General features: G+C 50.0%; 2 protein-coding genes across 5 annotated transcripts in view; one reads left to right on the forward strand and one right to left on the reverse strand.

Annotated features, from left to right (window-relative positions):
- pold3 (polymerase (DNA-directed), delta 3, accessory subunit) overlaps nt 1-749 on the reverse strand; it is a 31,077-nt gene extending 30,328 nt beyond the window's left edge. For all 3 annotated transcript variants that reach the window (XM_085999795.1, XM_085999796.1, XM_085999794.1), the window contains exon 1: nt 645-749. In XM_085999795.1, coding sequence (XP_085855921.1) covers nt 645-707 — 63 coding nt within the window. In that variant the 5' untranslated portion in view covers nt 708-749. The remainder of the gene's footprint in view (nt 1-644) is intronic.
- A 51-nt stretch (nt 750-800) lies between these two features.
- Nucleotides 801-13,695, forward strand: lipt2 (lipoyl(octanoyl) transferase 2). Of its 2 annotated transcripts, none has more exons than XM_085999800.1 (3): nt 801-1,048; nt 6,731-7,208; nt 9,462-13,695. In XM_085999800.1, the coding sequence occupies exons 2-3, from the start codon at nt 6,746-6,748 to the stop codon at nt 9,674-9,676; spliced, it is 678 nt and encodes a 225-aa protein (XP_085855926.1). In that variant the 5' UTR covers nt 801-1,048; nt 6,731-6,745; the 3' UTR covers nt 9,677-13,695. The 2 variants fall into 2 exon arrangements, with proteins under 2 accessions (XP_085855926.1, XP_085855925.1); XM_085999799.1 differs by lacking the exon at nt 801-1,048 and adding an exon at nt 5,693-5,776.
- The last annotated feature ends 452 nt before the right edge of the window (nt 13,696-14,147 follow it).

Below are 14,147 nucleotides of genomic sequence, written 5' to 3' on the forward strand. Positions count from 1 at the left end.
CTCTCCCCCCCCCGTTTATCCTCTCTCTTCTCCCCCACCCCCGTTTATCCTCTCTTCCCCCCCCGTTTATCCTCTCTTCCCCCCCCGTTTATCCTCTCTCTCCCACCCCCGTTTATCCTCTCTCTCCCCCACCCCCGTTTATCCTCTCTTCCCCCCCCCCGTTTATCCTCTCTTCTCTCCCACCCCCGTTTATCCTCTCTTCTCCCCCACCCCCGTTTATCCTCTCTTCTCCCCCACCCCCGTTTATCCTCTCTTCTCCCCCACCCCCGTTTATCCTCTCTTCTCCCCCACCCCCGTTTATCCTCTCCCTCCGTTTATCCACTCTCTCCCCCACCCCCGTTTATCCTCTTCTCCACCCCCCCCCCGCCCGCCCCGTTTATCCTCTATCTTCTCCCCCACCCCCGTTTATCCTCTCTCCCCCCTTTATCCTCTCCCTCCGTTTATCCCTCTCCCTCCGTTTATCCTCTCTCCCCCCCCGTTTATCCTCTCTCCCTCTCCACCCCCGTTTATCCTCTCTCCCTCTCCACCCCCGTTTATCCTCTCTCCCTCTTCCCCCCCGTTTATCCTCTCTCCCTCTCCCCCCGTTTATCCTCGCTCGCCCGGTTTATCCTCTCTCTCCCCCCCTCCCCCCGGGTTTCTCTCACGATCCGATTCTCGTCCGCCACCAGCTCCTCGATGTTCTCCGCCGCCAGCTCGAGCTCCTCCATGGCGCCAAAGCGGAGCTCGCGGGGCGTCAGGGGTCACCCACAGGAGGGGGCGGGGCCAGTCCGTCACCCCTGGCAACCGGGCCGAGCACTCTCAACCAGGCCCCCCACCCACAAAAATCAATCTGTGTTTGCTAACGGACGGGAAAAAAAGACCCGACATAAAGGAAAATAATTATTTTAAAAAATTATGTTTAAATTGGGAAAGGGGGTAAAGGTTGATAAAATGGCGGCGCCCAAGGTTCACTGAGAAGGCAACAGGCAGGTTTAGTTCTCACTTCACCTGATTTTTTTTTCTCTCTTCTGGTTTATTTATTCTAATATACTGAAGGGTAACAGATCAGGTATTGAGTTTTACAAACTATTCAACATTAAGGTTCTATAATGGTTGGCAGGGCAGTCCAGAACCTCACTGGAGTTACTGTCACTCGGATGGGTCACAGGGTGGTTAACATATTTTTGGAAATGGTTGGCCGCCCGTGAGAAAGTGGAGGGTGCTTTTGTAGTGTTTTTTTTTACAACTGGCCTTCTATGCCACTGCAGAGAGCATTCCACATAAGGAAAGAACTTGCATTTCTGCAGCGCCTTTCGCGACCTCGGGACGTCCCAAAGCGCTTTACAGCCAATGAAGTGCGGTCACTGTTGTAATAATGTGGATAAATGCGAGGTTATCCACTTTGGTGGCAAAAACAGGAAGGCAGATTATTATCTGAACGGCAATAGATTGGGAGAAGGGGAAGTGCAACGAGACCTGGGTGTCCTTGTGCACCAGTCGCTGAAGGTAAGCATGCAGATGCAGCAGGCGGTTAAGAAGGCAAATGGTATGTTGGCCTTTGTAGTGGCGCTTCTTAGAGCCTTCATAGCGAGAGGATTCGAGTACAGGAACAAGGATGTCTTGCTGCAGTTGTACAGGGCCTTGGTGAGACCACACCTTGAGTATTGTGTGCAGTTTTGGTCACCTTATCTGAGGAAGGATGTTCTTGCCATGGAGGGAGTGCAGCGAAGATTCACCAGGCTGATACCTGGAATGGCAGGAATGATGTATGAGGAGAGATTGGGTCGATTGAGCTTATACTCACTGGAGTTTAGAAGAATGAGAGGGGATCTCATTGAAACTTATAAAATTCTAACAGGACTAGACAGACTAGACGCAGGAAGGATGTTCTCGACGGCGGGGGAGTCCAGAACCAGGGGTCACAGTCTAAGGATAAGGGGTAAGCCATTTAAGACAGAGAGGAGGAGGAATTTCTTCACCCAGAGAGTGGTGAACCTGTGGAATTCTCTACCACAGAAGGCAGTGGAGGCCAATTCATTAAATATATTCAAGAAGGAGTTAGATATATTTCTTAAGGCTAAAGAGATCAAGGGATATGGGGAGAAGGCAGGGACAGGGTACTGAATTTGGATGATCAGCCATGATCTCATTGAATGGCGGAGCAGGCTCGAGGGGCCGAATGGCCTACTCCTGCTCCTATCTTCTATGTTTCTATGTAATGTAGGAAAGGCGGCAGCTAATTTGTGCACAGCAAGCTCCCACAATGTGATAATGACCAGATAATCTGTTTTTAGCGATGTTGGTTGAGGGATAAATATGGGCACCAGGGATAACTCCCCTGCTCTTTGAAATAGTCCCCGTGCAATCTTTTACGTCCACCTGAGAGGGCAGATGGGGCCTCTGTTTAGCGTCTCATCCGAAAGACGGCACTTCCGACAGTGCGGCGCTCCCTCAGTACTGCCCCTCCGACAGTGCGGCGCTCCCTCAGTACTGCCCCTCCGACAGTGCGGCGCTCCCTCAGTACTGCCCCTCCGACAGTGCGGCGCTCCCTCAGTACTGCCCCTCCGACAGTGCGGCGCTCCCTCAGTACTGCCCCTCCGACAGTGCGGCGCTCCCTCAGTACTGCCCCTCCGACAGTGCGGCGCTCCCTCAGTACTGCCCCTCCGACAGTGCGGCGCTCCCTCAGTGCTGCCCCTCCGACAGTGCGGCGCTCCCTCAGTGCTGCCCCTCCGACAGTGCGGCGCTCCCTCAGTGCTGCCCCTCCGACAGTGCGGCGCTCCCTCAGTGCTGCCCCTCCGACAGTGCGGCGCTCCCTCAGTGCTGCCCCTCCGACAGTGCGGCGCTCCCTCAGTGCTGCCCCTCCGACAGTGCGGCGCTCCCTCAGTGCTGCCCCTCCGACAGTGCGGCGCTCCCCTCCGACAGTGCGGCGCTCCCTCAGTACTGGCCCTCAAAGAGCGCCGCACTGTTGAAGTACTGGCTCTGGTGTGTCAGCCTGGATTATAGAGTGGAACTTGAACCCACAACCATCTGACTGTGGACGGGAGCTGTGTGTAAACAGACTAAGTAGAGGTGGCAGGTTCCTTTCTGTGAAGGTCATTAGTGAACCAGTTGGGTTTTTAACGACACTCCGGCAGCTTTCAAGGTCATTTTATCTGATGTCTGCCCGCAAATCATCAGATTCATTGAATGCAATTTTGCAATGTGCCATGGTGGGATTTGAACTCCCAATATCTTAGGTTGCTAGTTCAAAAATTTGTATTTATATAGCGCCTTTAATGTAGGAAAACATCCCAAGGCGCTTCACAGGAGCGTTATAAAACAAAATTTGACACCAAGCCATATAAGAAGATATTAGGGCAGATGACCAAAAGCTTGGTTATAGAGGTAGGTTTTAAGGAGCATCTTAAAGGAAGAGAGAGAGGTGGCGAGCCGGAGAGGTTAGGGAGGGAATTCCAGAGCTTAGGGCCTTGGCAGCTGAAGGCACGGCCGCCAATGGTGGAGCGATTATAATCAGGGGAAGCTCAAGAGGCCAGAATTAGAGGAGCGCCGTTACAGAAACATAGAAACATAGAAGATAGGAGCAGGAGTAGGCCATTCGTCCCCTCGAGCCTGCTCCGCCATTCAATGCGATCATGGCTGATCATCCAAATTCAGTACCCTGTCCCTGCCTTCTCCCCATATCCCTTGATCCCTTTAGCCTTAAGAAATATATCTAACTCCTTCTTGAATATATTTAATGAATTGGCCTCTACTGCCTTCTGTGGTAGAGAATTCCACAGGTTCACCACTCTGGGTGAAGAAATTCCTCCTCATCTCAGCCCTAAATGCTTTACCCCTTATCCTTAGACTGTGACCCCTGGTTCTGGACTCCCCAGCCATCGGGAACATCCTTCCTGCATCCAGTCTATCTAGTCCTGTTAGTATTTTATAAGTTTCAATGAGATCCCCTCTCATTCTTCTAAACTCCAGCAATTATAAGCCCAATCGACCCAATCCCGCCTCATACATCATTCCTGCCATCCCAGGTAGCAGCCTGGTGAATCTTCGCTGAACTCCCTCCATGGCAAGAACATCCTTCCTCAGATAAGGCGACCAAAACTGCACACAATACTCAAGGTGTGGTCTCACCAAGGCCCTGTACAACTGCAGCAAGTCATCCTTGTTCCTGTACTCGAACCCTCTCGCTATCTCGGAGGGTTGTGGGGCTGGAGGTGATTACCGAGATAGGGAGGGGCGAGGCCATGGAGGGATTTGAAAACAAGGATGAGAATTTTAAAATTGAGGCGTTGCTGAACCGGGAGCCAATGTAGGTCAGCGAGCACAGGGGGTGATGGGTGAACGGGACTTGGTGTGAGTTCGGAAACGGGCAGCAGAGTTTTGGATGACCTCAAGTTTACGGAGGGTAGAATGTGGGAAATCAGCCAGGAGTGCGTTGGAATAGTCAAGCTTAGAGCTAACAAAGGCATGGATGAGGGTTTCAGCAGCAGATGAGCTGAGGCGTAGCGGAGTCAGGCGATGCTACGGAGGTGGAAATAGGTGGTCTTAGTGATGGCGCGGTTATGTGGTCGGAAGCTCATCTCGGGGACAAATATGACACCAAGGCTGTGAACAGTTCATAACCAGAATCACTACTGGATAACAAACCCACTGATAATTGATAGATCTGTGACTAATTATATAGAAGCAGGTCTGAAACCGGTTGAGCAAATCCGGATTTGATTCTTTTATCTCCTTTCCCAGACCCATGAGATGAGCGAAGCTGAGCTCCTTTACTTTGTAAACTGCCTGGGCGTGGTGGTCTTTCTGCTCGCTGTTCTCTACCACTGGGTCGATGTAGTGCACACTGGACCCCCAGCCTTCACTCAAAATTTCTATGACGCCAGGCCGAACAGAAGCTTTCACAGTCAGTGCCGGAGGAAGGTGTACACACGGATGTCTGAACCGGAGTGAGCGAGCATCGCGATCAGAGACTCTGAACGTCCCAGGAGACATCTGACGTTGAAACAACCGCAATCCGTGACATGCCCAGAACACGTCAGTTAAAACCAACCTGCACGGAACAGCGAGCACAGGGACAGTTTGTTCAAAGGACTGACGGGAGTCTGCCATTACACTGACAAACAACGGACGAAGTGTTACCCACTTATTCTTTCAGCCCCAGTCCAGAACCTCTGTACGTAATTCAGGGTGCTACTCCAGTGCAGTACCAAGAGAGTGCTGCACGGTTCGAGGAGCCGTCCTTCGGAAGAAACAGCCTCATATGCCTGTCCCAGTGGCTAACGTTCCTTCCTCATCCAATATCACTTAAAAAGACATTTTAACTGGACATGCCTCTCATTGCTGTTTGTGGGATCTTGCTTTGTGCAAAATAATTGTGTGCTAATTGCCAACGAAGACTACACTTCAAATTTTGCACAGAGCCCTTTGAAACATTTCTGAGGGACGTGATAGGGTGCTATATCAATGCAATTTCTTTCTTTTCATGAGAAGCTCATCGAACCAGATTCAGAGACAACTCAGTCGCTTTGTCTTCTGCATTTCATCAATTTTTACTTTTTTTTTACATAAAACGAACAGAGAACAAAATGCAGGATAGTACAAAGGAGATGTAAACTGTGGGAGCAGAGAATAATCGTGCAGTTTGGTCCCTCTAGAATACAAAGTTTTCTGACCGCTCATTCAGATTCTGCTGGCCCTGCTGCGACGACTGCCCTCTTCCTCTTCCTCCTACGCCCAGCGGCTTGGATCTGTTCCGGATCCGTCACGATCCGAGAGCGGGAGCAGGCAACGATCCACCGTGAGTTCTCTGCTTCTCGGGATCTTGTCGCGCCCCAATCAGACTGTCCTCAATTAAATCTCGCTCATCTGCTGGCAAATTGAAAGGGACGGATAGTTTAGAGATCAACCAATTAGTTTTTTTCTTTGAGGGTGACATAAGAAAACTACTAGGCACTTGGTCTAAGCGTTAAACAAAGCTTTAATCAGCTGTTTTACAACATGGAGGTCTAGTTGTGTCCTTCACTAGTTCCTGTTAAAGAATGTCCTGAGCAAGCTGGGCCCATGCCCGAGTATTTCTACTCTCCCTGGACAGCGCCACCACCAGGCCACCCAGTATTATTTCATAAGTCCTTTCCACATGAATGACTGATTCATGTCAGAGGGTTAGAAGTTATTGTCCTGGTCAATAGTTATCCCTCAACCAACATCACCAAAACAGATTACAGGAAACTTTGTGATATCCGGCACCGACGGGACTGGCGTGTTGCCGATCTATCAAAACTGCCAGACATACAAAGTTAATGTTGAAGCATACGGAGGTTTTCATCTCCGTATCTGACAACAAACACTGTTGCTTAGCAACAGCTTCTAAAGAGCCGGCTGCAGCTGCAAGCGTCTCTAGCTGAAGCTGTTGCTATAGCTACAGACCTTGCAGTGGCTGACTGGGGGGAAAAAAAAGAACGAGATCTAAAAAAAAACTTACAGAAAACGGCTCCTGATTTTTGCCGTTAGATCGAGTATTCCGGACATACAACCTCCGGATAAACCAAAGTTTCCTGTAACTGGTCATTATCACATTGCTGTTTGTGGGAGCTTGTCGTGCACAAATTGGCTGCCACGTTTCCTACATTACAACAGTGACTACACTTCAAAAAGTACTTCATTGGCTGTAAAGCGCTTTGGGACGTCCTGAGGCCGTGAAAGGCACTAGGTAAACACAAGTTCTTACTTTCTTATTCTCTACACCCTGCAGTCTGGGTTCGCCGCCATGACTGTTGTGAAGCCCGTGATCGAAGTGGTGAACCTGGGCAGGATTTCTTATGCAAACGCGCTGCGAGTGCAGCGGAGCTTCATCCGGCGCCACCTCGACGCCCTGTCCCAGCTGCCCACCGCCGAGCCGCTGGTCAACGCGCTGCTCCTGTGCGAGCACACTCCCGTTTACACCGTCGGGATCAGGACGGCGCGCTATCCGACCGAGGAGGAGGAGCGATTGAAGCGGCTGGGGGCGGAGTTCCACCGGGCAGACCGAGGCGGGCTGATCACCTTCCACGGCCCCGGCCAGCTGGTGTGCTACCCCATCCTCAACCTGGCCCACTTCAGGAAGAGCGTGCGGTGGTACGTGGGCGAGCTGGAGAGGACCGCCGTCCGGCTGTGCAGCAGGTTTGGCATCAACGCAGAGACGTCACCTGACACTGGCGTGTGGGTCGGAGACGACAAAATCTGTGCTATTGGTAAGCGATGTCGCCGTCTCTCTGGAGGGGGTGGAGGAAATCTCTGACCGGGGCCCACGTTAGAGGGAGGTCTGGTGCTCTCTAGAGTTTAGAAGAAAGAGAGGTGATATAAGATTCTGAGGGGGATTGACAGGGTAGATGCTGAGAGGTTGTTTCCCCTGGCTGGAGAGTCTAGAACCAGGGGGCACAGTCTCAGGATAAGGGGTCGGCCATTTAAGACCGAGATGAGGAGGAATTTCTTCACTCAGAGGGTGGTGAATCTTTGGAATTCTCTGCCCCAGAGGGCTGTGAATGCTGAGTCTTTCAGTATATTGAAGGCTGAGATTGATAGATTTTTGGACTCTAGGGGAATCGAGGGATATGGGGATCGGGCGGGAAGTGCAGTTGAGGTCGATGATCAGCCATGATCTTATTGAATGGCGGAGCAGGTTCGAGGGGCCGTATGGCCGACTCCTGCTCCTAATTCTTATGTTCTTACGTACATGGACTTTAAGAAGGCGCTTGATAAGGTGCCTCACAAGAGGCTTGTTCCAAACATTGAGGCAGACGGTGTAAGAGGTAATGTAGCAGCACGGATAGAAAGCTGGTCGACGGATGGGTAACAAAAGGTTAGGGTAACATACAAGCATAGGAATTGCTAGATGAAAATAGATCATGGTCGGTCTAGTTCAACTTGGTATTCGATGATACAATGATAATGGAGTTGTTCACTAATCACAGCAATCGATCTCTATCAATGAGTCTACAACAGATCAAGGCATGAGGTGAAGAAAACCCCCAGCGATGGAGAGCTTTGGGAAAAAGTCACATAGGAACAGGAGGAGGCCATTCAGCCTCTCGAGCCTGTTCGGCAGGGCTGTTGCTCAGGGTGGAAGTGATGTACCCCCGGGGTCACTGCTGGGTTCACCTATGTTCTATCTGTAAATATAGCTGAGTTGGGTCGGTGTAGGGAAAACAATCTTTAAGTTTGCAGACGACACAAACGGTGGCGGCTTGGCCCACATTAGAAGACTTCAGGAACACACAGATAGGTGAATGGAATGGGCAGAGGCAAATTAATGTGGATAAGAGCGAGCTAATATATTTTGGGAGGGAATAAATTGGATTGGGAGTATACACCATGGAAAGACACTGAAGGCTGTGGATGGAGTATACACCATGGAAAGACACTGAAGGCTGTGGATGGACAGAGAGATCTCGAGGTTCAAATACATCATTCCCTGAACATTGCAATTGGGGGAGAGAAAACCATTGCAAATAAAGGCCAACAGCATTTTGAGTTTTATAGAGTTTGGGTGTTTGATGGGACAGTGTAGAGGGAGCTTTACTCTGTATCTAACCCGTGCTGTACCTGCCCTGGGAGTGTTTGATGGGACAGTGTAGAGGGAGCTTTACTCTGTATCTAACCCGTGCTGTACCTGCCCTGGGAGTGTGTGATGGGGACGGTGTAGAGGGAGCTTTACTCTGTATCTAACCCGTGCTGTACCTGCCCTGGGAGTGTTTGATGGGACAGTGGAGAGGGAGTTTTACTCTGTATCTAACCCTGTGCTGTACCTGCCCTGGGAGTGTTTGATGGGACAGTGTAGAGGGAGCTTTACTCTGTATCTAACCCGTGCTGTACCTGCCCTGGGAGTGTTTGATGGGACAGTGTAGAGGGAGCTTTACTCTGTATCTAACCCGTGCTGTACCTGCCCTGAGAGTGTTTGATGGGACAGTGTAGAGGGAGCTTTACTCTGTATCTAACCCGTGAGGTGTGGGTGCTGGGAGGTTACACCGTCCCCCTCTTCTCTTCTCCTACTCTGTACCGCCCCGAAGGTCCCAGTTTTAATCTGCTGATCTGTGCTGTGTTGGGCGGTCTGCGCTCAAGTGGTACTGAAGATGCTAAGTTGGCCTTGACACTCAGTAACTCTGAGGGGAGGAACTGGACCGGGTTGCCTCTCCTGATTGTTTACCAGTGAGCCCTGCTTGATCGAGCACTTGTGTAGCAGTTGAGCGAGGACAGAATTGCGACGCATTCCATGGTCAAATATCTTTGCGATACTATCTAGTGTAGCCCAGGAAGAATGGGTACTCGGGTGAGGTGCTGGACATGACGTGGAGCCTGAACCCCAGTAAGAGTCAGGAGTGTTCAGGATTAGCGGGGGTGACAGCTGGAGTAGGAGGGGGTGAATCAGATGTCCCCTCGGAGGTTGAAAGTTTGCAGTCTGAACGTTTAATCCCTCTCTCTCTCTCTCTCTCTCTCTCTCTTTTCAGGGATTCATTGTGGCAGATACATCACCTCTCATGGGCTAGCGCTGAACTGCAACACCGACCTCCTCTGGTTCTCATATATCACTCCCTGCGGCATCGAGGGGAAAGGGGTCACGTCCCTGAGCCGAGTGCTGAAGAGGGAGGTGACCGTCTCTGAGGCTGTGGAGCCGTTCCTGGAGACCTTCGCGGAGCAGTTCAACTGCACGCTGAGGCGTTAGAAACGAACCGTCCCCTGGCCGTCCTGCTGGGCGGAGGTGGGAGAGATTGACTGTGCTCTGCGGGGAAGGCGTGGGCCTTGTATACAGCCCAACGTGTCCGGGACGTTGGATCTGTATCACCAGAATCCATGGAATGAGAACCTGAGGTTATTTGGGGGGGGCGAGTGGTTTAAAAAAGGAAATAAATGACTCGTGGGGAATTACGCAGCCTGGTGTGGTACTGAGCCAGGCAGAGCAGGAGGTGCCCCAGTTTCAATCCCTGGTCTGAGTCAGAGCAGCAGGAGATATATTCGAATCGGTGTGTGAAGGGGACATATATTGGTCTGCATTTTATTTTATTCATTCACGGGATGTGGGCGTCGCTGGCAAGGTCGGCATTTAGTGCCCATCGCTAGTTGCCCCTTGAGAAGGTGGTGGTGAGCCGCCTTCTTGAACCGCTGCAGTCCGTGTGGTAAAGGTGCTCCCACAGTGCTGTTAGGGAGGGAGTGCCAGGATTTTGACCCAGCAACGATGAACAATCGCCGATATATTTCCAAGTTAGGATGGTGTGTGACTTGGAGGGGAACTTGGAGGTGGTGGTGTTCCCATGCATCTGCTGCCCTTGTCCTTCTAGGTGGAAGAGGTCGCGGGTTTGGGAGGTGCTGCCGAAGAAGCCTTGGCGAGCTGCTGCAGTGCATCTTGTAGATGCTACACACTGCAGCCACGGTGTGCCGGTGGTGGAGGGAGTGAATGTTTAAGGTGGTGGATGGGGGGGCCAATCAAGCGGGCTGCTTGGTCCTGGATGGTGCCGAGCTTCTTGAGTGTTGTTGGAGCTGCACTCATCCAGGCAAGTGGAGAGTATTCCATCACACTCCTGACTTGTGCCTTTGTAGAGTCAGGAAGTGAGACACTCGCCGCAGAATACCCAGCCTCTGACCTGCTCTAGCAGCATCCAGCAAGCCCTGCTGTGTGCAACTCTGTGAGTGTTAGGGGGGGTGGAAAAAGAGGACTGTGCTGTACATAGTGATCGAGTACCCGATTGAGACTCATTGTCTAGGCCCGTACGTGTAGAATGTTAACTTGTGTAAGGTGGATCCGTGTCCTGCACGAACCATTGCCCTCGGGAGGGGAGAATGAGAGGCATTCTTGTCCTCCAGAAAAATTTTTAATCTTGCCTGCAGTTATAAATAGAGATCTCCAGAAAGTATTTTTTTTTGTATTTATATTCTCGGGTTAACAGTGGGTCTCACAATCAATGTTCCCTTTAAGCTGTGCGGCCACGCCACATGTCCCCCATCCTGTGTGCTGACAGTCCATATAGGCTGACTTTATTATTCTCGTTTAATTGTTTTGTGTTTTCTGCTGGGATGAATGATGACCCTTGACCTTTCGTTGAGATTATAATAGTTTGACATTTAGTTCTGAAAAATATTTTTAAATTATACAACCTGTCCTCATTTTTAGATAATACTTTGACAAAACGTAGTGCGACGGTGGAAGCAGAGCTGGTTTCGGCAGAGGAGTTTCTCTGCAGTACAGGCTGAGGCGCTGCAGCGTCGCCACTGGCGGGCGGATGTAATTACCGTGACGTGTTTACATAGGCAGTTTCTATTATGACGCGCATGTAGGAATCTAATAGAAAAAGTCGACGCAAACATGCAAAGGAGTTCAAATTGCTGTGCCTATCTCTCTAACCCTGGCAACCCGGCCCACGAAGCCCTCTCTCTGTCCTGTTTATCCATTTCTCACTGACTACTTTGTCCTGTTTCATAGAAATTTATGGCACAGAAGGAGACCATTCGGCCCACCGTGTCTGTGCCGGCTGAAAAAGAGCTATTCAGTCTAATCTCATTTTCCAGCTCTTGGCCCGTAGCCCTGCAGGTTGCGGCACTTCAAGTGCATATCCAAGTACTTTTTAAATGCGATGAAGGTTTCTGCCTCGACCACCCTTTCAGGCAGTGAGTTCCAGATCCCCACCACCCTCTGGGTGAAAAAAGTTCTCCTCAACTCCCCTCTAATCCTTCCACCAATTACTTTAAATCTCTGCCCCCTGGTTATTGACCTCTCTGCTAAGGGAAATAGGTCCTTCCTATCCACTCTATCCAGGCCCCTCATAATTTTATACACCTCAATTAAACCTTCCCTCAGCCTCCTCTGTTTCAAGGAAAACAACCCCAGCCTCTCCAATCTTTCCTCATAGCTAATATTCTCCAGTCCTGGCAACATCCTGGTAAATCTCCTCTGTACCCTGTTTCTGTTTTGTGGGCCTGGAGGTTCGGAGAGGGCGGTTCCAAACACTATTGCCTCTTCGGTGGGTAATTACTAAATCAGAACACCGCGATCTGTCTGTGTCAGCAGTTTGAGGTATCTGCAATTGAAAGGGAGTGTGGCTTTAAACTTTATACACTGTAGTGCCATGTAAGTGCCAGAGGATGGCAGTGAATGGCCACATTGCACACTGAATTGTGGATTGTTGCAATCCTAGAATGATACAGCACAGGAGGAGGCCATTCAGTCCATCGTGCCTGTGCCGGCTCTCTGAAAGAGCACTCCAATTAGTTCCACTCCACTGCTCTTTCCAGCCCTGCAATTTTCTTTTCTTTTCAAGTGTTTATCCAATTCCCTTTTGAAAGTTATTGAATCTGCTCCCACCGCCCTTTCAGGCAGTGCATTCCAGATCACAACAACTCGCTGCGTTTATTTAAAAAAAAAAAAAAAAAATGTTTCCTCATGTCCCCTCTGGTTCTATTAAGGCTCAAGGGATATGGGGAGAAAGCAGGAACAGGGTACTGAATTTGGATGATCAGCCATGATCGCATTGAATGGCGGAGCGGGCTCGAGGGGCCGAATGGCGGAGCAGGCTCGAGGGGCCGAATGGCGGAGCAGGCTCGAGGGGCCGAATGGTGGAGCGGGCTCGAGGGGCCAAATGGCCTACTCCTGCTCCTATCTTCTATGTTTCTATGTTTTGCTAATCACCTTAAATCTGTGTCCTCTGGTTACCGACCCTTCAGCCACTGGAAACAGTTTCTCCTTATTTACTCGATCAAAAACCCTGTCTCTTAAATGTTTCTGCTCTAAGAACAACCTCAGCTTCTCCACATAACTGAAGTCCCTCATTCCTGGTATCATTCTAGTAAATCTCCTCTGCACCCTCTCCCAGGCCTTGACGTCCTTCCTGAAGTGTGGTGCCCAGAATGGACACAATACTCCAGCTGGGGCTAACCAGTGTATTTTTTTTTAAAAGGTTAACATAACTTCTTTGCTTTTGTACTCTGTTCCTCTATTAATAAAGCCAAGAATCCTGTATTCTTTCTTAACAATCTTCTCAACTTCTCCTGCCACCGTCAATGATTTGTGTACAGACACCCCTCGGTCTCTCTGTTCCTGCGCCCCCTTTAAAATTGTACCATTTAGTTCATATTGCCTTTCCCCATTCTTCCTACCAAAATGCGTCACTTCACACTTCTCTGGATTAAATTTCATCTGCCGTGTGTCTTCCCATTTCACCAGTCTGTCTATGTCCTCCTGAAGTCGGTTACTATCCTCTGCCACCCTTTCAGGCAGTGAGTTCCCTTGGGAACACCACTGCACACTTCCCTCCAGTCTGAATAACAACCGTTCACCATTACTCTCTGCTTTCTGTCCCTTAGCCAATTTTGTATCCACAGTGGCACTGTCCCTTTAATCCCATGGGCTTCAATTTTGCTAACAAGTCTATTATGCAGTACAATAGCAAAATACTGCGGATACTGGAAATCTGAGATAACAACAGAAAATGCTGGAAACATTCAGCAGGCTAGGCAGCATCCATGGAGAGAGTCTATTATGCGGTACTTTGTCAAATGCCTTTTGAAAGTCAATAAACACATCAACCGCACTACCCTCATTGACTTTCTCTGTTACTTCATCAAAGAACTCGATCGAGTTAGTCAAACACAATTTGCCTTTAACAAATCCGTGCTGACTTTCATGTATTAGCCCATACTCTTCCAAATGTCAATTAATTTTGTCCTGGATTATTAAAGTTACCCCACCACCGACGTTCGGCTGACTGGCCTGTAGTTGCCTGTTTTTTTTTTTAACCTGTGTGTAACATTTGCACTCCTCCAGTCTTCTGGTACCACCTCATATTTAAGGAGGATTAGAACATAACGTAAGAAATAGGAGCAGGAGTCGGCCATTCGGCCCCTCGAACCTGCTCCGCCATTCAATAAGATCATGGCTGACCATCGACCTCAACTCCACTTTCCTGCCCGATCTCCATATCCCTCGATTCCCCTAGAGTCCAAAAATCTATCGATCTCAGTCTTGAATATACTCAACGACTGAGCCTCCACAGCCCTCTGGGGCAGAGAATTCCAAAGATTCACCACCCTCTGAGTGAAGAAATTTCTCCTCATCTCAGTCCTAAATGGCCGACCCCTTATCCTGAGACTGTGCCCCCTGGTTCTAGACTCTCCAGCCAGGGGAAACAACCTCTCAGCATCTACCC

Source organism: Somniosus microcephalus, chromosome 10 (genome assembly GCF_052327205.1).
Source record: "Somniosus microcephalus isolate GS21.2 chromosome 10, FLI_Smic_1.0, whole genome shotgun sequence".
Lineage (NCBI taxonomy): Eukaryota > Metazoa > Chordata > Chondrichthyes > Squaliformes > Somniosidae > Somniosus > Somniosus microcephalus.

Coding starts and splice junctions, on each gene's coding strand:
- lipt2 (XM_085999800.1), top strand. CDS start 6,746: ATGACTGTTGTGAAGCCCGTGATCGAAGTGGTGAACCTGGGCAGGATT. Junction 7,209..9,461: donor CGACAAAATCTGTGCTATTG/GTAAGCGATGTC, acceptor CTCTCTTTTCAG/GGATTCATTGTGGCAGATAC.